Source organism: Xenopus laevis, chromosome 8L (genome assembly GCF_017654675.1).
Source record: "Xenopus laevis strain J_2021 chromosome 8L, Xenopus_laevis_v10.1, whole genome shotgun sequence".
In the NCBI taxonomy this organism is placed as follows: domain Eukaryota; kingdom Metazoa; phylum Chordata; class Amphibia; order Anura; family Pipidae; genus Xenopus; species Xenopus laevis.
This window is the reverse complement of record NC_054385.1, coordinates 14,915,126-14,943,121: the sequence shown is the minus strand read 5'-3', so window position 1 is coordinate 14,943,121 and position 27,996 is coordinate 14,915,126. Positions and strand designations below refer to the sequence as shown.

Below are 27,996 nucleotides of genomic sequence, written 5' to 3'. Positions count from 1 at the left end.
TAGTGTTAATAAATATTTTGGGCAGTATGTAAAACAATAAACAAAACAAACATGGTAGTACCCAGACATCCCTCACTGTTGTACAGCAAGGCAACCGCAGCAGGATTGTTGGGAAACAGCAGGGTTAGGGGAAGAGTCATTTACAGCTACACAAGGGGGGCTGTAGCACCACAGATGTTGAATCATTTCAGAAAAGATAATGACAGATTAGATGCTAAAAATGCATCACAGAGGTCTCTGGTAACTAAGGAGTTAACAAGCAGTGGGAAGAAATCCTGTTCAAGTAAAAGTGATTTATGAACCTGACGTGGGTGACCACTATCTGCATGGCACTACTGGGACAGAGATTGGTCGAGCAATTTCAGGGCTCCCCCTACAAGGTGCAAGCTCCCAGTAACAAGAACTTGGATGCGAGCCGCTTCTCTCAAAAGTACCGAGCCAGAACTGGCCACAGGGTGGTGGTGGAGAAGGTTAATGTCCAGGCATGGGAACTCCATGTCTCTTCCTTGAGTTGCCCACTGCAGGGCATGAGAGATGCAAGGGAAGACCAAGGAATTGCAGTTCAGAAAGCGCTCGGAGGAAGGGGCGAGAAGCAGAGGAGAGCCGCGTGGGCTGTCTTTAATGAGGGCATCTACGGGCAAGGAAGAACCCCACGGGGCAGAACAGCTGCGTTCTTCGTTCAGCTGATTCCACGTCTTTTGGTTTTCTAGGCATCGAGTCAGGACGTTCTCCAGGGTCACATTAAAATTCTGCTGATCTGGGGAGATCATTGTATGGATAAGCACTAATACATTATTAATACTCTAACCCAGTACATTACAAAATGTGGGATCCCCTAAAGGGTATTTAAGAAGACTAAATTTGCAGGGCAGTGCTTATTTACCTGGAGCTATAGGAAAGTGACTGCTACAGGCCATGGTTTCATACATTTAAAACCTTGCTATGAGCTATGGTGGGGGGGGGGGGGGGCAACCAAATGTTGGACCTAAAAACTAGCCACCAGGGATACTGCCATGGGAAAACATGTTTCTATCAAAACACATCAGTTAATAGTGCTGCTCCAGCAGACGTCTGCACTGAAATCCAATTCTCAAAAGAGCAAGCAGATTTGTTCATATTTAATTTTGAAATCTGACATGAGGCTAGACATGTTGTCAGTTTCCCAGCTGCCCCCAGTCATGTGACTTGTGCTTAGGGTTGCCACCTTTTCTGGAAAAAAATACCGGCCTTCATATAAATTTTACTTTTTTCCCTATTAATAACATTGGGATCAGCCATCATTTTTACCGGCCAGGTGGCAACCCTACTTGTGCTCTGATAAACTTCAGTCACTTTTTACTGCTGTACTGCAAGTTGGAGTGATATAAACCCCTCCCCCCCCAGCAGCCTAACAAAAGAACAATGGGAAGGTAACCAGATAACAGTTCCCTAACACAAGATAACAGCTCCCTAGTAGATCTAAAAACAACACTCAATAGTAAAAGCCAAGTCCCACTGAAAATGATTCAGTTACATTGAGTAGGAGAAATAACAGCCTGGCAGAAAGTAGTTCCATCCTAATGTGCAGCCACAAGTCACAAGACTGGGGGCAGCTGGGAAACTGACAATATATCCAGCCCCATGTCAGATTTCAAAATTGAATATAAAAAAATCTGTTTGCTCTTTTGAGAATTGGATTTCAGTGCAGAAGTCTGCTGGAGAAGCACTATTAACTGATGTGTTTTGGAAAAAACATGTTTTCCCAGGACAGTATCCCTTTAAGTAATCTCATAATCCCACTGGAGAAGTGGCCTGGTCATTAGAGGGGTGAGGTCTGACCTTGTTGGGCTGCATCAGGCTGGCAAATATGGTTAAGAACAGACATAGCAGCCAGGGGAACAGCCCTCCATGCTTCAGAGAAACCCCAAATTTCCCCATTCTGTGCATCTAAGCCCTATAGGAGTCAGCGTAAAGGCAAACTGGTTGGGTTATATTCAGTACTAAACCTTCCTGATCTGTAAGCAAGAGAGACATGAAGGTGGGAGATTATGAGCACTTACCTGCCATTCCCACTCCTGACACTTCACTGATGTTTGGGCAGAACATGGCATAATCAAAATGGCAGGGCTGTAAGGAAAGAAAGGAAAGTAAATATCCAATGCAAACAAATCAAATATAATAACATTAAAATAAGCTTTGGGACAGTAGCCAAGCAGCAAGCTACTCCCACAGCACATTTACCTGAAGATGCTTCAGCAAGGCAGCCGTGTCCCTCTCTCCTGTGGCATTAAACAGCAGAACGCGGACCACAGACCCCCTGTAAATGAACAAAAAGCACATAAACGACTTGAGCATGCAGACAACCCCTCCCAATTCTGTTAGATAGGAAAGGGAAAGGTCCTATATACAGTAATGTCACTTCAAACACTTTTTCAGGTGTGTGGTCCTTTAAAGTGGACCTGTCACCCAGACGTAAAAAGCGGTATAGTAAAAGTCCTTTCCAAATTAGACATGAAACCCACATTTTTTTTTTCATTAAAACATCCATACTTGTTATAAATGCAATTTAAGATTTTAGCTGTCAATCATATATTGCCTGCCCCTCCTCTATGCATAGGCATAGAGGCGGGCAAGCAATTACTTTCACTTTCCATTCAGCATTTCCTACATGTTGCTGCGCTCCCCACATCCCCCCTCCCTGTTCATGGGGATCAGGTCCCCCATTCTGGTGCACAAATAAGATTGTGAGGCTTGCCTTAAGAACAGCGTCCACAAAATGGCTGCTGCCTGCTTGTTGTGGTGGTGAATTCCAAGGCCGACTGCAAGCAAGATTTAAATCATTTATACAGCATACGTATAGTTTATTTTGCTTAAAAAGCACAATAGATTACAATTTGAAATTATTTCTTTGGGTCACAGGTCCCCTTTAAGACTCTTTATTTAGGCCCATGGCACATTATTCAGATGAATAGTATCAACATGGCTCACAGGCTGATTTCATTAAACTGAACGTGACCAGCCACAGTTAGGCTCAGTAAAATGCCAGCAAATAATAAGCCCAATTTGCCATTGGCCCACAGAGTTTGCCATAAGACTATTCCTTACCCTCCAGCCTTTTCTTCCTTTAGTGCCACTTCCCGGAACCACCTGACACAGGCCTTTATGCTGCTGCTGGTGTGGGCTCCATCTATGTAGTAGGAAATTGGGCCCCGTTTGAAGATCTGTGTCCTTCCCAGCCAAATGGTGTCCTGCAGCCCTGCGGATTATCCAGACTACGTTATAGGAAGCACAATAGCTCTGGTCACACAGCTCATAAAAACTTAAGGTGGCCACAGACGCACAGATAATATCGTACAAAACGAATTTTCGTACGACGGTGCATGTATGGTGGGGAAAGAGCAAACTGATATTCGCAGAAGACTTGGATATCAGTCGGCTCGTCGATTGGGCTGAACGGAAAATTTTGATCGGGTGCCTATGAAGTTCATATTGTGTTCATGTGTGGGCCGCTCCTGATCGTAAGAAACTCTCGCCACTGGCTGCCCCACAACCGACTGCAACGCTGCCCTGCAATAATAATCCTCCACCTACTTGCTCAAAGCAGTGACCCCCTCTTTAATTTTTCCACGTGGAACAGTCCACGCTTGCGCTGCGCACACGCGTGCAGGATTAGACACGTGATGATGTGACACAGGGCCCACGCGTTATCAGTACCAGCCTCCCCCTGGTGACGCTCAGTCAGGAAGGCCTGTACCAAGAAAGTGTACCGCCCCACCAGGAACCAGCTGCGCTCCAGTCAAACTGACACTGCTTCTGCCTCATACTAGCCTGGCTGCAGCATCCACCATCACTTCTTTGGATTGGCTATTAAGTGCTTGGTCGGCTCCACTTTCCCTCCAGTCAGCACCTGCTGCACCCAAGCCTCCCTCCAGCTCCGGGCCTCCATAACATCTTCCAGTAGTAAGTCAGGGAGGGTCACAGACTCAGTAAGTGACTCCTCTCCTTACCTCACCCCCTGTAGCCTAACTTGCTCCTGCTGTATTATCCATGAATCATTCATAATTCATGGATAATATACAGCACGTTAATTGTCTATATGATGTTTTCTGGTATGGTAGTTCCCTCACACCTCCACCTGTTATTGTGCAATAATTAGTCACAGTTTTTATTTTATTAAATTTTTTGTTTTATGCCTTTTTTTTTATCCTGGGTATTTGTTGGCTTGACTATGCCTTATATTGTTCTATTCCGGTACAAAGATTATTATTACAGGCATCACAAGGACACAGCATGTCACATATTCTTCCCTTATTATGAGGGACCAGCAACAACTAAATATAAAGTCCAAAATGTTTTTATAGGTACAGGATGCTGTTATGATTCCGATCGTTTAGGCGAGCCTTTGTTTAGACAACAGACACAAGTGAAAGGATAGCTTTTCTGTTGTGGGTGTTACTGGTGTTGTTTACAGGTAAACCCAGAGCATGGAGATTTTCACCTTGAACCATAGGGATGCTGGGACGGAAGGCAGATGCCAGAGGGAAGGGCCATTTCATTGGAGGAAGGTGGCGGCTTGGACTCTTCTGTTCTCCAACACCTTGAGAAAGAGAAAAGATTTATGATTGTCTTTGCATCCACTGGCTTAGTTAGTTTTTGTTCGTTCTTGTTACTTTCTTTTATATATTTCTTCATTGAAAATGATACATTTTGAATAACATGTCCTTGTACATCTTCTTAGTCTGCATTTTATTTGCGGTCATATTGATTTGTATTGTTTATTGTGAAAATCAGATCAAATATTTCAAACGAGAAAGAGAAAATATCATTCAGCTAATAAACTTCTTATACTTCATATTCAGTGGAATGAGATCCTGTGCTCGGCAGCATCCATTGTCCAGTCACCTATCAGCCAACTAAAATCAGAAGGCTCAAGTACTTTTGCCTCTTGAATGCAGTAGACCTGCAAAAACGAACTGCTTGTTTCTATGGATTTACGAGATTGTTTCTGACTATATGTGATCAAGACACATTTCTCAAATTTGTCAGCGTCTCTCATAATAAGGGATTTAAATGCCCTCCCCTCCATAGATTGCAGTACAAATACAGACAGTACATATATATATATATTATTTTCTCCTGGTCGGACTGTGGGAGTTGTAGGTAGGGTTGCCACCTTTTCTGGAAAAAAATACCAGCCTTCCTATATATTTATCTTTTTTCCCTATTAACAACACTGGGCTCAGCCATCATTTTACTGGCCCGGCCGGTAAAATACTGGCCAGATGGCAACACTAGTTATAGGAGCTCTCTGGACTGGACTCACCTGGATAGCCTTGGTGCTGAAGCCACGTCTGTGCCAGCTGTAATGCCAATGCTGCATTGAGTTTCTGATGATCCCCTGCCAGACCCAGCTGTAGGCTAATGCCATCATCCTCATACTCTGCAAGGTCAGGGCACATGTAGAGCGGGCACTGCAGAGATAGAGAAAGACTATCAGAAAAGTGCCAGTGGCCAGTACAGATGTGGGCACACACTGGTCAGAATCCTACCTCAATCTCCTCTGCTCGTTTTCTCAGCACCTCCAGTGGGCCTGCTGGTTGGGAGACTGTGAAAGCAGGAACACCTGACTGCAAGATGGAACAGGTTACACAAAACCCAATAAAAATATGGCGTCTCCCTGTCTAGATATAAAATAACCGTACTGGAAAAATAAAGCTGGGAACTGGGAGGAAGGAACAACTGTCAAGTCAATAAGGGTTGCAGCAAAGCACATCACAATGATGATCATGCATGGCATGACTCACAGCACAAATATACAGCAGTTTCATTATTCCTACTTAGTCTAATAGGCTGCTCTCCTTCCACTGTTCATGAAGTCGCTGGAACATTACTGGTTTGTCAAAGGTTTTAAACAAAAATTAAGACAAGATAATTTGCAATGGGATTTGTAACAATGCATGGGTTTCCTCCCACTCTCCAAACCATACAGCCTGGTCAATTGGCTCCTGATAAAATCGGGTTTGTGAATGTGATATGGAGTGAGATTACAAGATTCACTGAAACAATGACTGGAGGCTATAAGGGCAGAGACACATGCTCAAATTCAGGGAGATTAGTCGCCCAGTGACAAATCTCCTCTTCTTCGGGACGACTAATCTCCCGGAACTGCCTCCTGCCGGCTAGAATGGCACTCAGAGCTCTTCGTTTTCTGAAGCACAATGAAGCACACCGATTGCCATCCCGCCAGCGATTTAGATTCTAGCCGGCGGGAGGCATTTCGCCCCGAAAGAGGAGATTTATGGCCGGGCAACGAAATCTCTCAGAATCTGAGCGTGTGTCTCTGCCCTAAAGCTCAGCAGAAAATACCAACATAATATAAAGAATAATCATAGCATGATATCTAGCCCTATAAATAACAGGGAAACTATAATCACTAATAATAAAGGTGTCCACAGATCAGGGTCTTCCTATCGCCTTTTTTGATAGAGAAATAGCTCCCTCTGGTGGTCACAGCGTAGCACCATGATAGTGAGAATAACAGACCTGGGCAGTCAGTAAAAAAGGGAATAATGTCCCCCTAATCTACATAAGGCGATTTTCTAGCAGAAACCCTTTCATTGTTACATAGTTAAATCCGGTTGAAAAAAGACAAAGTCCATCAAGTTCAACCCCTCCAAAAGAAACCCAGCATCCATACACACACCCCTCCATACCCTCACATAAATTCTATATACCCATATCTATACTAACTATAGAGTTTAGTATCACAATAGCCTTTGATATTATGTCTGTCCAAAAAATCATCCAAGTCCCTCTTATAGTCATTAACTGAATCAGCCATCACAACATCACCCGGCAGTGCATTCCACAACCTCACTGTCCTGACTGTGAAGAACCCCCTACGTTGCTTCAAATGAAAGTTCTTTTCTTCTAGTCTAAAGGGGTGGCCTCTGGTACGGTGATCCTCTTTATGGGTAAAAAGGTCCCCTACCATTTGTCTATAATGTCCTCTAATGTACTTGTAAAGTGTAATCATGTCCCCTCGCAAGCGACTTTTTTTTCCAGAGAAACAACCTTGACAGTCTCCCCTCATAATTTAAGTCTTCCGTCCCTCTAACCAGTTTAGTTGCACTTAGTCTCTGCACTCTCTCCAGCTCATTTATATCCCTCTTAAGGACTGGAGGCCTCACCAGGGACCTATAAAGAGGCAGAATTATTTTTTCATCCCTTGAGTTAATGCCCTTTTTTATGCAAGACAGAACTTTATTTGCTTTAGTGGCCACAGAATGACACTGCCCAGAATTAGACAACTTGTTATCTACAAAAACCCCTAGATCCTTCTCATTTAAGGAAACTCCTAACACACTGCCATTTAGTGTATAACTTGCATTTATATTATTTTTGCCAAAGTGCAAAACATTGAACCTCATTTTCCAGTTTGCTGCTGTAGATGTGAAATTTGACAGGCAGCAGGCATTACTCTGTTCAGACAGTTCAACAAATTAAATGCAAACATTCTAATCAGCATATTTACCCTTTACCGGTACTTTGTTTCTGTGCAACTGAGCTGAGTCTTTCAAAGCAGGATTATTACAATACACAGGCTCACAGGATCAGAAGTAGGTATCAGCCAACTAAGACTGCACAATTTAGATCTAGTCAGTCATTCTCCTTACCTTAAATATCCCCCCTTTCTGCCACGCAATTTTCTCAATGGTGTCTCCCAGGATGCTTGTATGGTCGATATCCAGGGAAGAGACACCACAAACTAAGGGGTTCCTGCAGGGAACAGACAGAAGGGCCAAGTTTAGGTTCACAAACTGATATAGACCACAGAAGTTGAGCCCTGTGAACTACAACTCCCAGAATTCCTTACAGTTCTCAGTGCATACTAGCAGCTGTATGAGAAATGCAAAATAATCTTAATAATAATGTAATTCTACCTACCTGATGATATTGGTACAGTCGTATGCTCCTCCAATGCCAACTTCCAGCACAGCAAGGTCTACCTGAGACACACAAATGGGGAGAGTGAGGGCCATGGAAACATCCCAGTGCAGTATCTATTTATTTAGGGATTTATGAAACATAAAATGTTTGCAGAACAAGATGAAACAACGCCCCTTAGTGACCAGAGTGGGGAAAAATAATAGAATTCTTCCATGATTTTACCAAGGAAGAATAAATAGAATTCTCATTCATCTATGAAGGCCACACATAGAACAGGCCTAGGAAATGACAGACCTTCTGTTCAAGGAAGATGTGGAAAGCCATGATAGTGAGGAAGCGGAAGTAAGGTGGCATGGAGGGGTTCTCTTCATCCTAAAGGAGGAAAGCAGAAAATAAGGTTAATTTCAAGTATCGACTGGTCCCATACATTAACCCTCTGGCACTTTACGTTTATTTAACGTAGTTAATAAGTCGCTCTAACTTCCTGCATGGCGTAACCCTCCATTTTCTTACATTGGTTTCTTCGAATCGATTGTACACCTGCCAGAAGTATTTGCTGAAAAGCTCTTTGCTGATGGGCTGCCCATTGATCCGGATCCTCTCTCTCACTTGCACCAAGTGTGGGGAGCTGCAAGAACATTAGATAATGTATTATTGCGCTGGGCAAGATCTGTGGGTGACCCTCCCCCTTTTCCAGGGCAATAAAAAGCCCTGGGCAACTATGAAACATTTCCGTGTTGGTCAAAATTACATTTCAGTATCCAAATGGGAAGTTGCCATTGAAATCCCATTTACAAATAACTTTAAAACCAGTGAAAATGTGTAATGAATGTGTGCTGGAATGTTTTGGGTACCGTTTAAGCAATTAAAAACATATAAATTATCTACTTAAGCACAAAATAAGCCTTGGATAGATTACAGGTATGGAGGGACCCTCCCTTCCCACTTGCTGACACTTTAACCACCCGGATATTAAACGGAGAGCCTCCCGTACGCGGATAATAAATAGAGGCAATTAGACAGTGAGGCAACCCACTTTCTACTTATAGTATAACATTTTGTTTTTTTTCTGTTTGCTTTTCTTTTTCTTTTGTATAAATCGGTTATTTGCTATTTGTCATATGTTCTGCCATTACTATATATATATATATATATATATATATATATATATATATATATATATATATATATATATATATATATATATATATATATATATATATATAATATATATATAATATATACAATATATATATATAATATATACAATATATACATTAGCTGGAACTGGACTTTGTACCATTACCGGATCAGACAATGGAAAATGTTAATATTTGCATTGAACAATGTTATAAGTCTTGAAGCGTATATATGAATCATTCTATGAATATAATATATGATACTGTAATTGTTATTAAAAATTTTATATATATAAATAAATAATATATATATATAAGGAGATTTTGTTACTTACCGTTAAATCTTTTTCTCTTCAGTCACTTGGGGGACACAGGGACCATGGGTATAGCTAGTACCACTAGGAGGCAGGACACAACCCTAAAACAGAACTGACTCCTCCTTCACTGGCTATACCCCCAGTAGGCGGAGCTTAAGTCAGTTTGTACCAAAGTTAACAGGAGTAATAAAACTTAGAGTAAGAAACAACCATAACACTTAATAACCATAAAATGTCTGACAGAAGTGAAGGCCTCAGTCCAGGGAGGGAAGCCCTGTGTCCCCAAGTGACTGAAGAGAAAAAGATTTAACGGTAAGTAACAAAATCTCCTTTTCTCATAGTCAGCTTGGGGGACACAGGGACCATGGGACGTACCAAAGCTGTCCCCAGAGCCGGGTGGGACAAGAGGCCTAGGAAGACACCACCGCAGCCTGCAGCACCCGTCTGCCGAAGCGAGTGTCAGATGCCGCAAAGGTATCAAAGTGGTAAAATTTGGAAAATGAATGGACTGAAGTCCATGTAGCTGCCTTGCACAGCTGTTCAGCCGAAACCTGGTTACGGAACGCCCAGGAAGTACTCACACCCCTGGTGGAATGAGCCGTGACTCTGTGTGGGGGATCCTTCCCCTTCGCTGTATAAGCTCTTTGGATAGCTTGTTTGATCCACCTGGAAATGTTCTGCTTGGTAGCCGGAGTACCCTGGCGAGGACCCGACGGAATCACCAACAGCGCATCACACTTGCGGAAGTCCTGAACCCTATGCAGATAAAACTTCAGGGCTCTCACAGGATCAAGGGAGTGCAAGGCTTGTTCCTTAGGGTTTGCAGGAGCAGGACAAAATGATGGCACAACAATTTCCTGGTTAAGGTGAAATTCCGAGACGACCTTCGGTAGGAAGGAAGGAATAGTGCGAAGAACAGCCCTGTCGTGATGGAAGATGAGGTAAGGAGCTCGACAGGAGAGTGCACTGAGTTCAGAGACACGTCTCGCAGAGGCGATAGCTAGCAGAAAAACGATCTTCCAGGTGAGCCACTGGAGAGGCACAGAAGCTAGTGGTTCGAATGGAGGCAGTTGAAGAGCATGTAAAACCAAGGTAAGATCCCACACAGGAACTGGTGTGCGAACTGGCGGAGCTACATGCGCCACTCCCTGCATGAACGTCTTGACGTCTGGAAGTAGAGCGAGCCGTTTCTGGAAGAGAACCGAAAGGGCAGAGATCTGGGACTTCAGAGACCCCAAGGACAGGCCCATGGAGAGACCGTCTTGCAGGAACTCCAGGATGTGCGGTATGGATAAGGTCCGGAACGTCACCTTGGATTTAGAGCACCACTGGCGGTAGGTGGACCAAACTCTATAGTACGCCTTGGCTGATGTCGGTTTCCGTGCTGCACACATAGTGCGTGCAACCGCTGTAGAAAAACCCTTTTGGGTTAGGATCTTGGTCTCAAGAGCCATGCCGTTAAGGAGAGGTTGCTTAGGTTTGGGTGTCGGATCGGTCCCTGGGTGAGAAGGTCGGGAATTGACGGTAAGGTCCATGGTTCTGCCACGGATAGGTTGAGGAGATCTGAGAACCAAGCCCGTCTGGGCCACCGTGGAGCAATCAGAATGAGGGTGGTCCTTTCTCTTTGAAGCCTTCTGATGGTTCTGGGAATGAGTGGCAGAGGTGGAAAGGCGTACGCCAGCCGAAAGGGCCAGGGAGCCGTTATGGCATCGACGTCGTGAGCCAGGGGATCTCTGTAGCGAGCCAGGAACTGTGGAACCTTCCTGTTGTGCCTGGTTGCCATGAGGTCTACTTCTGGGACGCCCCACTTTAGCGTTAACTCCTGGAAGATGTCGTCGTTTAGGGACCACTCGCCCGGGTCCAGGGACTGCCGGCTGAGAAAATCCGCTTCCCAATTCAGCAACCCCGGGATGTAGATGGCCGACAAGTGAACTTGTTGAGCTTCGGCCCACCGAAAGATAAGCTTTATCTCGTTGAGCGCTCCCCTGCTTCTTGTACCGCCTTGGTGGTTGATGTAGGCCACCGCCGTGGAGTTGTCGGACTGAACCTTCACCGCTTGTCCCTTGAGGACGTGTTGCCAGTGGAGGAGACCCAGCCGTATGGCCCGAATCTCGAGCAGGTTGATCTGCAACCGGCGTTCGGATTGCAACCACTGTCCCTGGGCAGACTGGCCCTCGAGAACAGCTCCCCAGCCAAAGAGACTCGCATCCGTTGTCAGAATTCGCCAGCACGGGTCCCCTAGACGTTTCCCCTTGGTGAGATGTGGGGTCTGTAACCACCAGAGGAGAGAGGATCTCGTCAGCTGAGAAAGTTGAATCTCCTGTAGAAGGGATTTTCGTTTCCAGGAGGAGAGAATGTTCCACTGAAGTTCCCTGAGGTGGAATTGAGCAAATGGCACTGCTTCGATCGAGGATACCATGACTCCCAGAACCTTCATGCAGAATCTCGCTGTGTGACGTGGCTTTTGAAGTAGTGTCGTCACCAACTGCTGCAGGCAGACTACTTTCTCCATTGGAAGAGATATCGTTTGTGATTGAGTGTCGAACGTCATACCCAGAAAAATCATGGAGTGGCTGGGTACTAGAGAAGACTTGGTGAGGTTTAGAACCCAGCCCAGGTCCTGTAGCTTGATGATGGAGGTCCGAAGAGATTGTTGAGCCTCTTGAAGGGAAGGTGCCTTGATCAGCAGGTCGTCCAGGTAGGGAGTGATGTTTATCCCAGCGCTGCGAAGCTCTGCCGTGGCTGCCGCCATAATTTTGGTGAAGACTCGGGGAGCCGAGGTGAGGCCGAAGGGCAGACTCGTGAATTGGAAGTGACGATTTTTGAAGGCAAACCGCAAGAATTTCTGATGCGGAGGGAAAATGGGGACGTGTAGGTAAGCGTCCTTTATGTCGAGAGACATGAGGAATTGGCCTGGTGACATCGCTGCGATGACAGATCGCAGGGATTCCATCTTGAACTTGCGAGGGCGGATAAATTTGTTGAGCTCCTTTAAGTCTAGGATAGGCCGAACGGATCCGTCCTTTTTGGGGACAACAAAGAGATTGGAGTAGTATCCCATGAATCGCTCCGCAGGAGGTACAGGAATAATAACTTCTGCGAGAAGAAGACTGGTAATCACATTCTGGAAGGCTGATCTTTTGTTTGGCTCCTGCGGGAGTCGTGACATGAAAAACCGTGGAGGGGGAGGAGACGAAAATTCTAAGTGGTAACCTCTGGTGACGACCTCTTGAATCCATGAATCTTGAGTGATTGCAGACCATGTTTCTGAAAAAAGTCGTAACCTCCCCCCCACTGCCGTTGTACTTAGGGAGATGGCGTCATGCTGAGGTAGACTTGTCAGTAGACTTAGAGGTGTGCTTCCGGTTCTGCCAGGAAGGTCTTTGCTTGTTCCCAAACCGACCTCTATTTGTGAATGATGTTCGTGGAGGAGAAGATCTCGATCCCTTGGATTGGGGGACACGAAAAAACTTTCCTCTACGAAAGGTGGGACGAGCCTTTGGTTGTGGCAGCAGAGTGCTCTTACCTCCGGTAGCTTGGCTAATGATCTTATCGAGGTCAGGTCCGAAGAGAAGCTTGCCCTTGAAGGGGATGGAGGTAAGAGACTTTTTTGGAGGAAAGGTCGGCGGACCATAATTTCATCCAAAGGGATCTGCGAGCTGCAACAGCAAGAGCTGATGACCTGCTGATGACTTGCGTTGCGTCCAGTGAAGCTTCGCATAAGTAGTCGTTCGCTTCTTTGATCTGTGAGGCTAATTGAGACAGCTCGTGACGTGGGGCTCCGTCTGCTATAGAGGTAATGAGAGTATCGGACCAGGATTGTATGGCCCTGCTGACCCACGCCATGGCAATGACTGGCCGAAGGGCTGAGCCAGAAGCAGAGAAAACGGAACGTAGTAAGCTCTCTAATTTCTTGTCCATGGAGTCCTTGAAGGATGAAGCGTCAGGGACTGGCAGTGCTGTATTTTTGGAAAGTCGAGACACGGGGGCATCAACTGATGGCGGAGATGACCACTTGTCAGTGATATCAGCCGGAAAAGGATATTGTTTAAGGAAACGCCGGTTTGCCTGGAAGCGTCTCTCGGGTTTGTCCCATTCGTGTTGAATAAGCTGGTCAAGCTGAGAATGAGAAGGAAAAACAGGTGATGTTTTACTGTGTCGTTTAAAAAGAGCCTTTGAGGATTCGGCTGTAGCCTCCGTTTCTTGGAGATTAAGAGTTTCCAATACAGCGGAAATCAAGGAATCCACGGATTCTGATGAAAATTTGTGTGATTCCTCCGCATCATGGCCGGAACCAACCGAAAGTTCCCCATCAGAGCGGTCTTCATCCTCAGAGTCTGGAGGAAAAGGAGACTGGTGTCTGGGAGGAGAATCGCTCTCTTCATCAGATGGAGAAGGAGCTCTGCGTTTGGAAGGTCTATGTCTAGGGTTATCTAGACGGGAAAGTAGCCTGTCCAGTGACTGAGCCAATTTTGGAATTCCTGTGGCCAATTGGGAGGCCCATTCTGGAGTAGTATGCCCTCTGATTGGGGAAGCATGTCTGCTGGAAGCTGGAGAGTCTCCTTGCTGAGACTGATTCCCCTGAGGTGGAGTAGGTACTGAGGGTTCAGTAACCTGAGGCTTGCATTTAGAACATAAGGGGTCTTTGTGCCCCCGTGGCAAACGTTTGCAGCATTTGGCACAGGCCAAATAAGTAATAGAAGCAGTGGGTGCTGCCCTGGTAAAAAGGCCCTCACTTGGCCCCTCAGACATTATGATGGCTAGGAAGTGGTAGAGGAAGTTTAGACTCAGGAAAAACTTACTCACCCCCAATGTCTGTGAGCTACACGCTAACCTGCGAGATATAGGCAGGGAAGGAGGAGTAGCCTGGTCGGGTAGTGCAGAGAGTACTGAAGGTCCCCGTGCCCCTGCGTGCAGCCCTTGCTGTAGCCTCCGTTGTCACAGAGAAGAAGCGCGCGAATCCCACAGTGCGCTCCTGTGCTGCAAGATGGCGGCACGCACCGAGGGGAGTGGACGCGTATGACGTCAGTGGCCGAGTTGCGCATGCGCGCGTGTGCGCAGCGCAAGGAAAAAACCCCGCCAGAAGAAAAGGGGAAAAAACGCCGCTCCGCACCAAGTATTAATGGCGGCGCTACAGTACAATGGCGTACCCGCTGAGGGAATGTGCAGAAGTGTAGCGCCAATAGTGCGCACTGCCTGAGCGCCCCCTGGCCCTAAGGGAATAAATCCCAATCCAAGTAGGCTTGAGGGGGAATGAAGGGAAGAGCCAGGCGCCAAGCCTGGTAAAGGAGGGATAGGGGCTGAGGATTCAGACTTACCTCCAGCCCAAGGCATCCAGCACTCTCTTTGTCTGCCGGCCAGCTTGCTCCTCCTGCAAGGAAAGGGAGACATCAGTAGAGCTGGGTGGTCTGTGCCAGAGCACAATGTGACCCCGGAGACAGTCTCCCACGTTGGGGGATGACATTAGAGCCTTTACTCAGTGTAAAGGGTCCGCATTGCCCCTGGTGTCAGCTTAGCTGACTGAGAAATATTAGCAGAAAATAAAAAACGTCCTAACCTCCTGAGGACACAACTCAAACTGACTTAAGCTCCGCCTACTGGGGGTATAGCCAGTGAAGGAGGAGTCAGTTCTGTTTTAGGGTTGCGTCCTGCCTCCTAGTGGTACTAGCTATACCCATGGTCCCTGTGTCCCCCAAGCTGACTATGAGAAATATATATATATATATATATATATATATATATATATATATATATATATATATATATATATATATATATATATATATATATATATATATATATATATTATATATATATATATATATATATATAAATATATATATTGAAGCCAAAAAGCCGGACTTACCTGTAGAATCCAGTCTTCAGGCCATAGTTGCGCAAAATCTGCTCCACGAAAGCACACGTGGACCCCTTCAAAATACAGTATAGGTCAGAACTAAACTTAGCAAACTGTAGCTCCTCCCACCTCACACCCTACATCTATCTGCCCAATGGGCACTAATCCCCTCTACTGCTCACCTTGCCCTTGGTTCCAGTCACATGTATAATATTCAGCTTGTCCAAGTCTTCCACCTGCAAACACGACGGACAGGTTATTCATTTAAAATAGAATTCCACAGCCCCCAGATAAGGAACGAATAACACATTTTATATCAAGATACATAAACTGGCAACTGCACTAACATCTCATTGGCCAGCCTTTGGGACGCTGAGCCAAATACTTGAAAGTCCTAATTGGTCTGAGCTAATCGGATATCGTACAGGATTTTATTTTGAATGCCAGAGGTTTTTTGACTTCTATTGACCACCAGAGGGCAGTGCAGTTGAGGTGCCTATGTGAAGTAGACTAAAGCTGCTTCCCCTGGGCATTCACTTATTTCAATAGGTGAATAAGTTTCCAATGGACTTTTCGTTCCCCTGTAAGGAGAGTATCTTTACATATGTGTAAGCAGATAAGCTTTCATTTGGCACTGCTTGGCACAGCGCTCTATGTATAGAGAGGGAAAGTCCAGCAAGAAGTCAAACAAGCCATAAATCATTAGCCAAGTGATATATGAACCTGCAGCACGTGGCTCTGCATTGCTTCCCTGCACACCCAGCACTAACATGAAATCATTAACAGATCAACCATGAAACACTCTGTTAAAAGTTCCCGGCAGCACAAACATTCCTGCACTTTGCTCTGACTGGCGGGGCAGTGACAGGCTTTCTAGTGCCAGTTTGACAGGGAAGAATGGCAATAGATTTAAAGAAAAACCAGTCCAGGTAATCTTTTCGACAATTAAGTTTTAATTTTTTTGCTTATGGTTTTTAAGATATTAAAAATGTTGAGTGTGCTTCTTCCCCCTACTGTCAACAACTCGACTATGCTGAGTGTCAGCAGGGCTCTGCCAATCACTGGCCTGTGCTGGAATCAGCCAATCAGAGCTAGCAACTCACAGTCTGCTGACATATGTTAGGCTGCTCGGACTTTTGCGAAAAATAAAAATTTAATATGAGCTTCATTATACTGAAATAAGAAACATTATCAATACAATCAATTAAATATTCTATGCTGTTTCTGAAATAATCAAGTTTATATTCACTATTCCTATCTCAGCATCTGTTTCTCTTTATTCTGTCTTCATTCAGGAGTTGGGTGTCAGATATTCATTGACAGTTAGATCCAATATTTCTTATAGGGGGGCTCCTTTTGTCTAGAAGATGTATTAGAGCTCACACTATTCAATGTCTCTCTACATGCAGAATTTGTGCAAAAGGCCGTTATTTTGTTAGATTGTGTTTGCACTGGAATCAGTTATTTGAGTGAGCTCTAATACCTCTGCTAGGAAAGGAAGCCCTCCTTATAAAATATATTGGATCGTTTATCCGACAACCAACTCCTGAATGAAGACAGAATGAGGAGAAACAAATGCTGAGAGAGGATTAGTGAACATAAACCGGATTATTTCAGATACAGTACAGAATTTTTAACTGCTTGTATTTAGAACGTTTCTTATTTCAGTATGATGAAACTTATATTATTTTTTTTGTGATAGTTGCCCTTTAAATATAGACAACTGTAATGCTGGCCAATATGTGCTGCCGACTCTTAACTGCACCCATAAGAGAGAAACAAACCTGCAAGCCGCTCCTCTCCAGGAACTGGCGCATCATCTGAAGCTGCTCTGCCGGATCATAACGCTGCCTCTTGACCTGGTCCAGGTAATTGGCGTTTGTCTGCAGGGTGTTCAGGGTGCGGATAGCGTCCTACGGAGAAAAAAAGGCACAATTCAGTGGCTGTGCTGTCATAAGTAACAATGAAAGGGCAAGTGGCAATAAAATCCAGGTTGCAGATATCGACCGGGGAAGCCCGCCGGAGGGCCCCATAAATGGGCCAATAAGCTGCCGAATCGGTGTTTCTGCAGCTTTTATCAGCCCGTGTATGGCCACTTTAAGAAAGACATCAAGCCTACTCTAGATTAGCATGTACCAGACAGCAAATGCTGAGCTCGGCAGAACACATCACCCCATGGGATACATTACAGGATATGCAGAGGCTACTGAGTCATAACAACTTTGCTCACAGACTCATGATCACCACCAGAAGCAATCACAGCCTCCCATGATTCAACCAAATTGCACTGAGTAGGGTGGGAGACAGACCTAAGCTACTCACCGGCTTTTTGTTAGTAGCCATTACTGAACCCTCTAGCGACCCCAGAGAGTGTCAGCTGAAATACCTGCTCCTAAAGGGGTTGTTCACCTTTGAGTTTGCTTTTAGTATGGTGTAGAGAGTGATATCCTGAGACAATTTGCAATTGGTTTTCATTTTTTTATCATTTGTGGTTTTTGAGTTATTCAGCAGCTCTTCAATTTGCAGTTTCAGCCATCCGAATCCAAATTCCCCTAGCATTGATTTGAATAAGAGACTGGAATATGAATAAGAGAGGCCTGAATAGAAAGATGAGTAATAAAAAGTAGCAATAATGATACATTTTTAGCCTTACAGAGCATTTGCTTTTTAGAGGGGGTCAGTGACCCCCATTTCAAAGCTGGAAAGAGTCGGAAGAAGAAGGCGAATCATTCAGAAACTATAGAAAATAAATAATGAAAGTTGCTTAGAATTGGCCATTCTATTATATATTAAAAGTTAGCGTAAAAGCGAACCAGCCCGCCAATGGGAGTAAGGCTAATGCTACAGGGGGGCTGATGTCGGCCTGCGGAAAAGCTCCCCAGCATATGTGGGGTTAAACATCACTCAGTTTAAAGTATCGATATAGATATATATATAGATAGATAGATAGATAGATAGATAGATAGATAGATAGATAGATATATATATATATATATATATATCTCCCTATGGGCGCCGACATATACCACAGTGCTTTACAGAGATTGTATATCATTCACGAGTCACTGCACCAGTGGAGCTTACAATCTAAGGTCCCTATCACATTCACACACAATGTTGTATGTTTTTATCAAGTGGGACCCCATTACTGTGCCACAATCCTGCTCTTACTGTTTGTTCTGTTAAATAAATGGCCTTGGTATTTGTTCAGCCACACGGTCACTTTCCCTTGTGTCTGTACAAACATGAACCTGAGGGGGGGGGTTTCTATTTAATGGACAAATCCCTTTGCCAAACACAGATCCTCCTCTTATTCTGCTCCCAAAACTCACAACATCTGTGCTGATCTCAGCTTATATTTCATTGCCTCGACACAAACAAACCTTCCAGTGGAACCCAACATGTGGCTCTTTTATATTCAACTCTAAGCAACTGCTGCTGTTTTCTGATTGGTGCCTAAGGAAGGTGTGTAAGGAAAAGCACCAATAAGAGCAGAGCAGTGGTCTCTGCCTGTCAAGGGGGATACACGTCAAGAGGCTCTGGCTGACTTTAAGCCATTATAGAAGAGCTATAAACCTCTCACCCATTCAGCTAGGACATTTCTACAGAACTGCAACTCCCATGATCCTCTGCCAGTTCTTCCCGTGCTTGGGATAAGGAAGGGAATTCTCCTTTATTATACCCATAATACCATCCCAGCTCTTGAACACGAATGGATCATTTAGTCAGTCCTGTACATCCCTACAGTAGGAAGTGCAAATTTAAAGGGCACCTAAACCCCATATCTAAGAAAAGCTGCTCATCTCGGCACAGAAGCCCCTCTACCCGTATACGTCTTCCCACTCTCCTCCTCTTTTTCCCAAGTCTGGTCATTTCCCTATGAGACCAGACTGTAAATGATATCCTTATAATACACAAAAGCCATGAATATCTTGTAAATGATATCCTTATAAACCGTGAGTTCTGATGTCATCAGTTATAAACAGTGAGTTCTGATGTCATTTTTGTCACACGACTCACTGAAATTTGTGTATTATAATAAATAAAGTACCCCCAGTTGTAAAATATGAGGATATTAGAAGTTACCTCGGCCTGCGGCCTCGTGCTTTTATATGGTCACATAACTCCTCGGTAACATAATATCTATATGAATTACAGTAGGAGGTACATTATCCACTATATAATGTACACAAAAACCATGAATTTCCTGTAAATGATATCCTTATAAACGGTGGCTAGTGATGTCATCAGTTATAAACGGTGAGTAGTGATGTCATTTCTGTCACACGATTCACTAAAACTTGTGCATTATAATAAGTAAAGTAGCCCTGTTGGAAAATATGATATTAGAAGTCACCATGACCTGGGGTACTTTATTCACTATATATATTGGCTCAGTAAGATTGTGGCAGCAGGGGCCCAGCAGCACCACCAGGGGCCCAGCAGCAACACCAGGGGCCCAGCAGCAACACCAGGGGCCCAGCAGCAACAGAAGTTCCCTGGGAATGACTGATGTTGGCAGCAATGTGCCCAAAATAGAGGAGTCAGTGCAGCACTGTGATTGGCCACAGACAAGTGTAGCCCAGACGCAAGAGAGAACAGTTACCCCCACGGATAACTTGTCACGTATTGTATAATATTAGCGAGCCATACCATATGCCTTATGTATAGGGGGATCTGATATATGTACTTATTCTACTCATCCCGCGCTCACACTTCCCTCATCTCATTCATGCCGAAGCACCACGTGTCGTTCCCCAGTCTGATGTAACCAGCTACCCCTCCCGAGAAGACACGATACCTGATACTCCATCCTGACAGCCGGGGCAGCCTGGGTACTGAGGCTTCTGGAACGACTCGGGCCAGGTGAAGAGGGAAGCAGGCGAAGCACCACGTGTAAAGTCCGGTATATTGGTGCCATGCTGAGGGGCCCGGCCCGGACACACCCCCAGAACTACCAACCCAGTAAGGCGCGGAAACCTGTCACCGCCATCTTACGCGTGGCGGAAACGTTCTCAGCTCACACATCGAGGGCGGGGCATTCGGGTAACAGCGATGACGTCACTGAGTTGTGCCTGAGGCAGCACTTCTGAGAGGAACTCAGTGTAGTGTTCTCTTGTGCTCTAATCCTGACAAACTCCTAATTCTGAATGTATATTGTAAACCATTGCTTCTACAAGTCACTGGACTTGTTATACAGAACGCACGGGACCTTGGGTTTTCCTAATAACGGATCTTTCCGTAATTTGGGTCTCCATGAATAAAATCATTTAAACATTGATTAAAATTGTTTCGCCTCCCTTGAGAAGAAACAACATATTAGTTGGAATCAATTGTTTTGTGACAAAGTCACGTGATTTCCCTCCCCAGCCCTAATTTGCATCTTAATCCTGCTGAAAAAGGCCGAAGCCTGGATTCAGTGCATCCCTAATTCCATAGACTGGTAGGAAACAACCATAAAGGAGCCAACCTTACCCTTGCCCAAATCTCTCAGATGTTCCCATGACTAGGCCTCACCAGTGATGTCTTGGGGACTGGATTCAGCCAAATCTGAGTCCTACAAATATCTGCCCCTGTATTATGCACAATTGAGCGGGAATAGCCCAACAAGTTAGCTCACGAGAATTCTATGGAAAACATGAGGTTTTAGTGGCCCTTTAAGGGCAGAGACACACGCTCAGATTCGGCATACCTCCCAACTGTCCCTTTTTCAGAGGGACAGTCCCTCTTTTGACAGCTCAACCCGCAGTCCCTCATTTGTACTGGAAAGTCCCTCTTTTCTCTGCACTGAACAGCCAGAAAAAGAAACAAAGTTTTTAACTTAATTGGCTTTTGGCAGTGAGGCCAGTACAGCTAACAGATGCAACTAAGATACTTTGTAACAATTTTGAGATAAGAAAATAAGTAATTTTAACAGTTTAGATAAGGAGAAATATTTTAAAATTTTTATAATGAACATGGTAATTACGGGGTGTGACCACTAAAATGGGTGTTGTCAAAAAAATTGCCGCACTACATGCAGAAAACATTTTTGTCCCTCTTTTTACTTCCAAAATGTTGGGAGGTATGGATTCGGGGAGATTTAGTCACCCCGGCGATAAATAGCCTCTTCTTCCCCCAAACTGCCTCCCGCCGGCTAGAATCTAAATTGCCGGTGGGATGGCACTCGGAGCATTTGTATTCCCGAAGTTTCCTCGTAAGGCAACTTCGAAAAACAAAGTGCTCAGAGTGCCATCCCGCAGGCATTTAGATTCTAACCAGCGGAAAGGCAGTTTGGGGAGATTAGTCACCCCGAAGAAGAGGACATTTGTCACTTGCCGATTAAATCTCCCCGAATCTGAGCGTGTGTCTCTGCTCTAAGAGAAAGCAGACTACTCTGCAACAAATTCAGAGCACGACATTCTGGCTTGTGCTTTAAATCTGCCAGAAGATGTCACTTCTAACAAAGCTCTGACACAGCTTTCACACTAAGTGGGGAGGCAGTGCTTGGCACAACAGATGTGCCGCTAAAAACACAGTTTTTACCCTTTTATGCCTGGGTCTCAAACATACACTTAATCCAAGATTTGCAACTGAAACAATAGTGTGTTTGCCTCCCAATCCCCTACAGTCTGTTCCTTGATAGGCTGCTCTATAGGATCTTGTTCAGTAAATTATTGATTAGCCATTTAATATCTTTTTATTTGTACTTAAAGGACAATTGTAATTGTCACTTTAATGCCCCGCAGCACATTTAAAATAATCAGAAAAGCTGACTGGGTGCTGGTGTGGGGGTTAATAGGCTGGGCAAAGTTACCGGTTATACAATTTGGCCATTCTACTTGCTACGTCACATGATGTTCCTATTACTAATACAGGTATGGAACCTGTTCTCCAGAATGAGCAGGACCTGGATCTTTCCATATTTTAAATCAACCAGAATGAGCAGGACCTGGATCTTTCCATATTTTAAATCAACCTTAGGTCTACTAGAAAATCATGTAAATATTAAATAGGTCGGTTTTGCTTTAAATAAGGATTAATTGTATAATAAAACTTGAAAGGAGGTCTCCAATCAGTAGAGTTATTACTCACCAAGTTTAGGAAGTGGCCCAGGTGCACCACCCTGAGCCCCCAGCGTAGGGAGCGGACCAACCGAAAAGTACTGTTGAGCAGACACTCTAATAAGGCAATCTTCCACCAGATTGTTGCAGCAGCAAAGTAAAAGATTTATTGTGTCCAAAGTCTTACGCGTTTCATGTCTTCAAACACTTAGTCATAAGCTACAATTAAGTGTTTGAAGACATGAAACGCGTAAGGTTGTGGACACAATAAATTTTTTACTTTGCTGCAACAATCGGGGGGAAGATTGCCTTATTTGAGTGCCTGCTCAACAAGGATTAATTATATTTTATATATCCTATGTCTCCTACCATACACACACGAATAGAAAGATACTTTTGTAAGATATTATCAGTGCGTTTATGGCCACGTTAAGTTTGAATCAAGTACAAGCTACTGTTCTGTTATTACAGAGAAAAAAGAAATCACTTTATAATTTGGATTATTTGGATCGATTGCATGTAATCTACAGCTAATATCACTTAAGGGCAGGGGTACACGGGCAGATTTAGTCAACTGGCGACTAATCGGCTCTTCTTCGGGATGACAATCTCCCTGAACTGCCTTCCTCCTGCTGTAATGAGAAAATGCCAGCGCAATCCGATTTCCGAAATCACCCGAAGTTGCCTCACGAGGAAACTTCGGGTGATTTCAGAAATCGAAGCGCCGCGAGTGCATTGCCGCAGGCGATTTTTAATTTTAGCAGGCGGAAGGCAGTTTGGGGAGATTCTCACCCGGCAGAAGAGGAGATTAGTAGACAGGCAACTAAATCTCCCCGAATATGCCCGTGTGCCGCTGCCCTAAGGCCCCTTACACGGGCCGATAAAAGCTGGTGACAGACCAAGTCGGCAGCTTATCGGCCAGTGTGTAGATCCCCGACGGGCTTCCTTGATCTATATCTGACCAAACATCGGCCAGATGCTGATCGGGCAGGTTAAAAAATCCCATCAGATCACAGCCACATTTTCGTTGATGTGGTCCCACGATCTGACTGCCCGTTTGGCCACCGTTCTGATCCGAACGTTGAGCCCTAGGGCCCACGATCGAGTCAGCCCGATATCGCCCACTTCAGTGTAATGCAATGCAATCTGTAAATGGCAACTAACAGGAATATTTCTTTATCCCTTTCTGTCCTCTGGTTCTCACTCTTGAAGCAACGTAGAAGGTTGGTTCTTTGCTAATCAGCTGGCATGAGCTACATTGTTTCAGGAGTCAGAAACAGGAGTATTAAAAAAAAAACGATGAAAATGTGAAAATAATGTATATTGCAAAAGTTGCTTAAAGTAACATTCTTTGTGTGTGGCGTTAATCTGCACAGTCCTACCTGCTGGAAGCTGCTTTCTCAGTACTCAATATTTCTTTTCTGCAGGGCTTTGCTCTGTGAGCTTAACAAACCTTGTGAAGATTCTTGGACATGGTGATCCGTCACAGGTAAACACTCTCCAGTGAGCCAGGCTGCTGTGCCAAAGGTTGTCGGAACTGGATCTGTATCAAAACAAGACGATGTGGGTAGAGCGTGGGAGACAGACAAGTGTGGTGGAAACCTTCCAGTCCACTCCAGTGTTGATAAGTGAGGGGGGTGTGTTCACAGGGAGGTGGAGCAGGGAGTGAATTGTACATATTCTCCCAGGGTATAACGTGTGATTCCTGTTATCATGGAGCGCATGCTGCTTGCAAACAAGTTGTAAAAACAATGCCGCCTGATTGAATCTGCATAAATAAACAAACAAATGTTAAACAGTCGACAAAGTCCCGTCTTGGTGGCTACCGGACACGGCCAAAGCCGCATGTTTTCCTTCTCTGCTATAGGCTGACGGTGATTGGGTTTGGAAAGGCTAATTAAATACATTATGTACATTTATTGATTCAATGGGGCAGATTAACTAAAGTGAAAATTCGCCAGAAATCTCATCTGCAGGGACATCGCCAATTTACTAACAGGTGCAGAGGACAATTCACTAGCGAAAGAGACCGTCGATCTCCAGACAAATTTTCCATCAAGGTGAACGATCGTTACTCTGCGAATTTTACAGAACGTTACCTCTTTCGCCAGAGTTTCCTTCACCAGCTTAGACCTGGCGAACTGATAAGATGAATTTCCATCCTCCTCAATCTTATGTCAGTGTCTGTATGCCAAAAAGTCCTAAAAATTCTAAAAAATGCTGTAGTTTTTACATATTTTAAAGCGGGATTGTCTTCAAAAGTCCTAACTAACATTTTTTTGTAACCATTTGAGGGGCATGCCAAATTTGTTTTAGGGTGGGCTCATGTCTAGGACATTAGAGGATCTCTTTTGTTTTTATTTTGCTTCCTTGGACATGTGTAATAATAAGTGGCCACTTCAAGCATTTGCACCAACATCTCTAATAAAGACACATATAAGACCTATATGTACCTATTCTAATTGTCCTAAGCATAAGAGTACAGGTATGGGACCTGTTATCCAGAATGCTCGGGACCTGGGGTTTTCCGGATAACAGATCTTTCCGTAATCTGGGTCTTCATGCCTTCAGTCTACTAGAAATTCAATTAAACATTAAATAAACCCAATAGGCTGGTTTTGCTTCCAATAAGGATTAATTACCGTATATCTTAGTTGGGATCAAGTACAAGCTACTGTTTTAATATTACAGAGAAAAAGGAAATCATTTTTAAAAATTTGGATTATTTGGATAAAATGGAGTCAATGGGAGACAGTCATTCCGTAATTTGGAGCTTTCTGGATATTGGGTTTCCGGATAAGGGATCCTATATCTGTACTGACAAAGTTTCGCTAGGCAGAAATGAACGCTAGAGAAAGATCGCTATGAAATGCTCACGCTGACGAATTAACACTGTGAAACTTCACCAGCGTTCGGCTACAGAGACACAACTTTGCATTTTAATGAATTAGCTGAAGTGGCACAAGGTGTGGAATATCATTCGCTGGAGAAAATTTGCCCTTTAGTGAATTTGCCTCATAGTATCCCAGGGTCAGTTCCATATACAATACACACGATTATATGGCAGGATAAATACAGAGCCAATTCCATGTATAATACATCCAGGACACACAGCAGGATAAATACAGTGCCAATTCCATGTATAATACCTCCAGAACACACAGCAGGATAAATACAGTGCCAATTCCATGTATAATACCTCCAGAACACACAGCAGGATAAATACAGTGCCAATTCCATGTATAATACCTCCAGAACACACAGCAGGATAAATACAGTGCCAAATCCATGTATAATACCTCCAGAACACACAGCAGGATAAATACAGTTCCAGTAACAGAACTAATAGTTCCCTGGTGCGGGTGCAGGCCGTGCACTCCACCCCCCCTACGGACACAATTTTTATGAAGGATTCATTCTGGCGGGCCTGGGAGCAATCATATCTGCTGCACCCTCGTAGTTCCTCCCCTGGCCAACAGGGCCAGAACTAGGGTTAGGCAGAAGAGACACTTGCCTAGGGTGCAAAGGCACAGGGGCGCCAGGCACGTACCTCTTCTGACGCCTTCCCCTAGCTCGGACCGCTATGTTCAGAAGCTGTGGCCGCACTTCTATGTAGTTTAAACTCGCGCATTTTCTGCACACGCGCACAGTTTTTGCGCACTCGCGCGTCCTTTCTGCTCATGTACGAGTGGTGGGGGGGGGGCGAAGTAGTTGTCCGGGTTGTCTAGGGCGCCCGGCCGAGTAGGCCCGGCACTGCTGGCCAATTCCACGTATATAATACCCCAGAACACATGGCAGGATAAACCAATGCCAATATCTCATGTATAATACCCCACAACATGACAGGGTAAAAACAGCGCCAATTCCATATATAGAATACCCCAGAACACATGGCAAGGTAAATATAGTGCCAAATCCATATACATGGCAGGATAAGTGCAGGTGCAATTCCATGTACAATATCCCCCTAAGCAACTTGCAGCATACTTATAGGGGCAGATTTATCAAGGGTCGAATTTCGAAGTAAAAAATACTTAGGATTTTTCAGAGAATTTGGCCATCAAACGATCGAAGTAAAATCGTTCGATCGAACGATTTTAGCGTATGATCTAACTATTTTACTTCGATGTGTAAAGACTTAGAAAAATGGTCTAGAAGGTCCCCATAGACTAACATAGCACTTCGGCAGGTTTAATTTGGTGAACTATCGAAGTTGAAGTTTTTTTAAAGAGATAGTACTTCGATTATCAAATATTCGAATGATTTTTACTAGTGATGGGCGAATTCGCGATTTTTTTTTCGAAAAACGGGCGCCGGTGTCAAAAACGGGCGCCGGCGTCAAAAACGAGACGCCGGCGCCATTTCATGAATTTTTCGGCGCCCGTTTTTTCCCGACGCTGGCGCCCGTTTTTTCCCGACGCCGGCGCCCGTTTTTCGAAAAAAATCGCAAATTGGCGCCTGGCGAATAAATTCGCCCATCACTAATTTTTACTTCAAATCGAATTCAAAATAAATTTGAAGTCGTAGTATCCTATTTGGTGGTCGAAGAATCCAAAAAATTACTTTGAATTTTTTTAAATTCCCTCGAATTCACTTTGACCCTTGATAAATCTGCCCCATAGTGTCAGTGTCCGATATATAACAGAGTACAGTGCCCATTTCATACATCAAACATACAGTGCCAGCCCAAAATACAATTCCCTATGACCCACGGTCAGAGTCAGTGTCAATTCCATGTTTAATAACCCATAAAACCGTGCAGGATAAATGGGTGGCAGCTTCATGTATGGTAACTCCATACTGTTTGTTGCAGGGTTATTCATTTATGTATTGGGGAGGCTAAAGGTCTTAAAGGAGAAATCAATCGTAAAGTTAAAAAAAACCCAACCCCCCTACCTACATAGACCCCCTCCCCCCAGCCTAGCTGTTACCCCGGGCAAATGCCCGAACTCTTTACTTATCCCTCTGTGCAGATTCTGTCCAGGGAAGTTCACAGCAGCCATCTTCCGGCTCTTCTGTCGGAATGAAACCTGCGCTTTGGCAATTTCCGTGACTTTCGACGCATGCGAAGTTGTCGTGAAACAGAAAATTGCTCCAACTGTGAATGTGCTGATATGGCACTTCCCGAAGATTACCGAAGAGAAGAAGATGGTGCCCCTGAACTCCACTAGACAGAATCTGCACCGAGGAGTAAGTAAAGACGTAAAAGGGGACAGAGCTACGTCACGGTGATGGCCAGAAGTAGAAGAACAGTGAAGATTCCAGCGCAGTGGGGGCAGGCCAAGGGGTTTTGTGAAGGGTATTACAAATATACCAGCAACTACATTACCGGTAAATTTGTAATACCAGCCCCAGTCTTGGCGGGTGTTTTACCGGCAAGGCTGGTAAAATACCGGCTGGATGGCAACCCTAAATGGCGGCGAGGACCACATCAACAAACTAATGTGGTAAACATGTCCAATAGAAGCCTTTACGATCTTGAATCAGATTACATTGACAGATAAACTGGCAACTGGTTCTGAAGGGACCGATTCCGGATTTCTAATCTTCCCCGCGCCTTCATTAAAATCAGCCCATGATCATATCATACATGGAAGTGCCCCGATTGTCCCCAGGAGCACGATTATATCCGCATAACGTACTAGAAACGCATGAATGAAAACTGGGCAGGGTCTGTAATGTCATCCATCCAGTTGTTAAACCAGACAGGT

General features: G+C 44.5%; 1 protein-coding gene across 3 annotated transcripts; it reads right to left on the bottom strand.

The window, feature by feature from the left end:
• On the bottom strand, nt 1-23,891 carry fpgs.L (folylpolyglutamate synthase L homeolog). Of its 3 annotated transcripts, none has more exons than XM_041573264.1 (15): nt 23,739-23,891; nt 17,027-17,155; nt 15,425-15,478; nt 15,252-15,316; nt 8,443-8,557; nt 8,224-8,301; nt 7,927-7,988; nt 7,656-7,758; nt 5,529-5,606; nt 5,303-5,450; nt 4,478-4,576; nt 3,085-3,235; nt 2,221-2,296; nt 2,040-2,106; nt 1-757 (listed from the first exon to the last, which is right to left on the bottom strand). In XM_041573264.1, exons 1-15 carry the CDS (start codon nt 23,757-23,759, stop codon nt 333-335), a joined length of 1,671 nt encoding a protein of 556 aa, XP_041429198.1. In that variant the 5' UTR covers nt 23,760-23,891; the 3' UTR covers nt 1-332. The 3 variants fall into 3 exon arrangements, with proteins under 3 accessions (XP_041429198.1, XP_041429199.1, XP_041429197.1); XM_041573265.1 differs by having other exon boundaries at nt 23,668-23,824; XM_041573263.1 differs by lacking the exon at nt 23,739-23,891 and adding an exon at nt 20,044-20,281.
• Between the last annotated feature and the right edge of the window lie 4,105 nt (nt 23,892-27,996).

Excerpts from the sequence above, each read along its gene's own strand:
- fpgs.L (XM_041573263.1), bottom strand. The coding sequence starts at position 20,163 with ATGGCACCAATATACCGGACTTTACACGTGGTGCTTCGCCTGCTTCCC. Across the intron at positions 17,156-20,043 it reads CTGTCAGGATGGAGTATCAG|GACGCTATCCGCACCCTGAA; the intron begins GTATCGTGTCTT and ends TTTTCTCCGTAG. Across the intron at positions 5,451-5,528 it reads AACGAGCAGAGGAGATTGAG|TGCCCGCTCTACATGTGCCC; the intron begins GTAGGATTCTGA and ends CTATCTCTGCAG.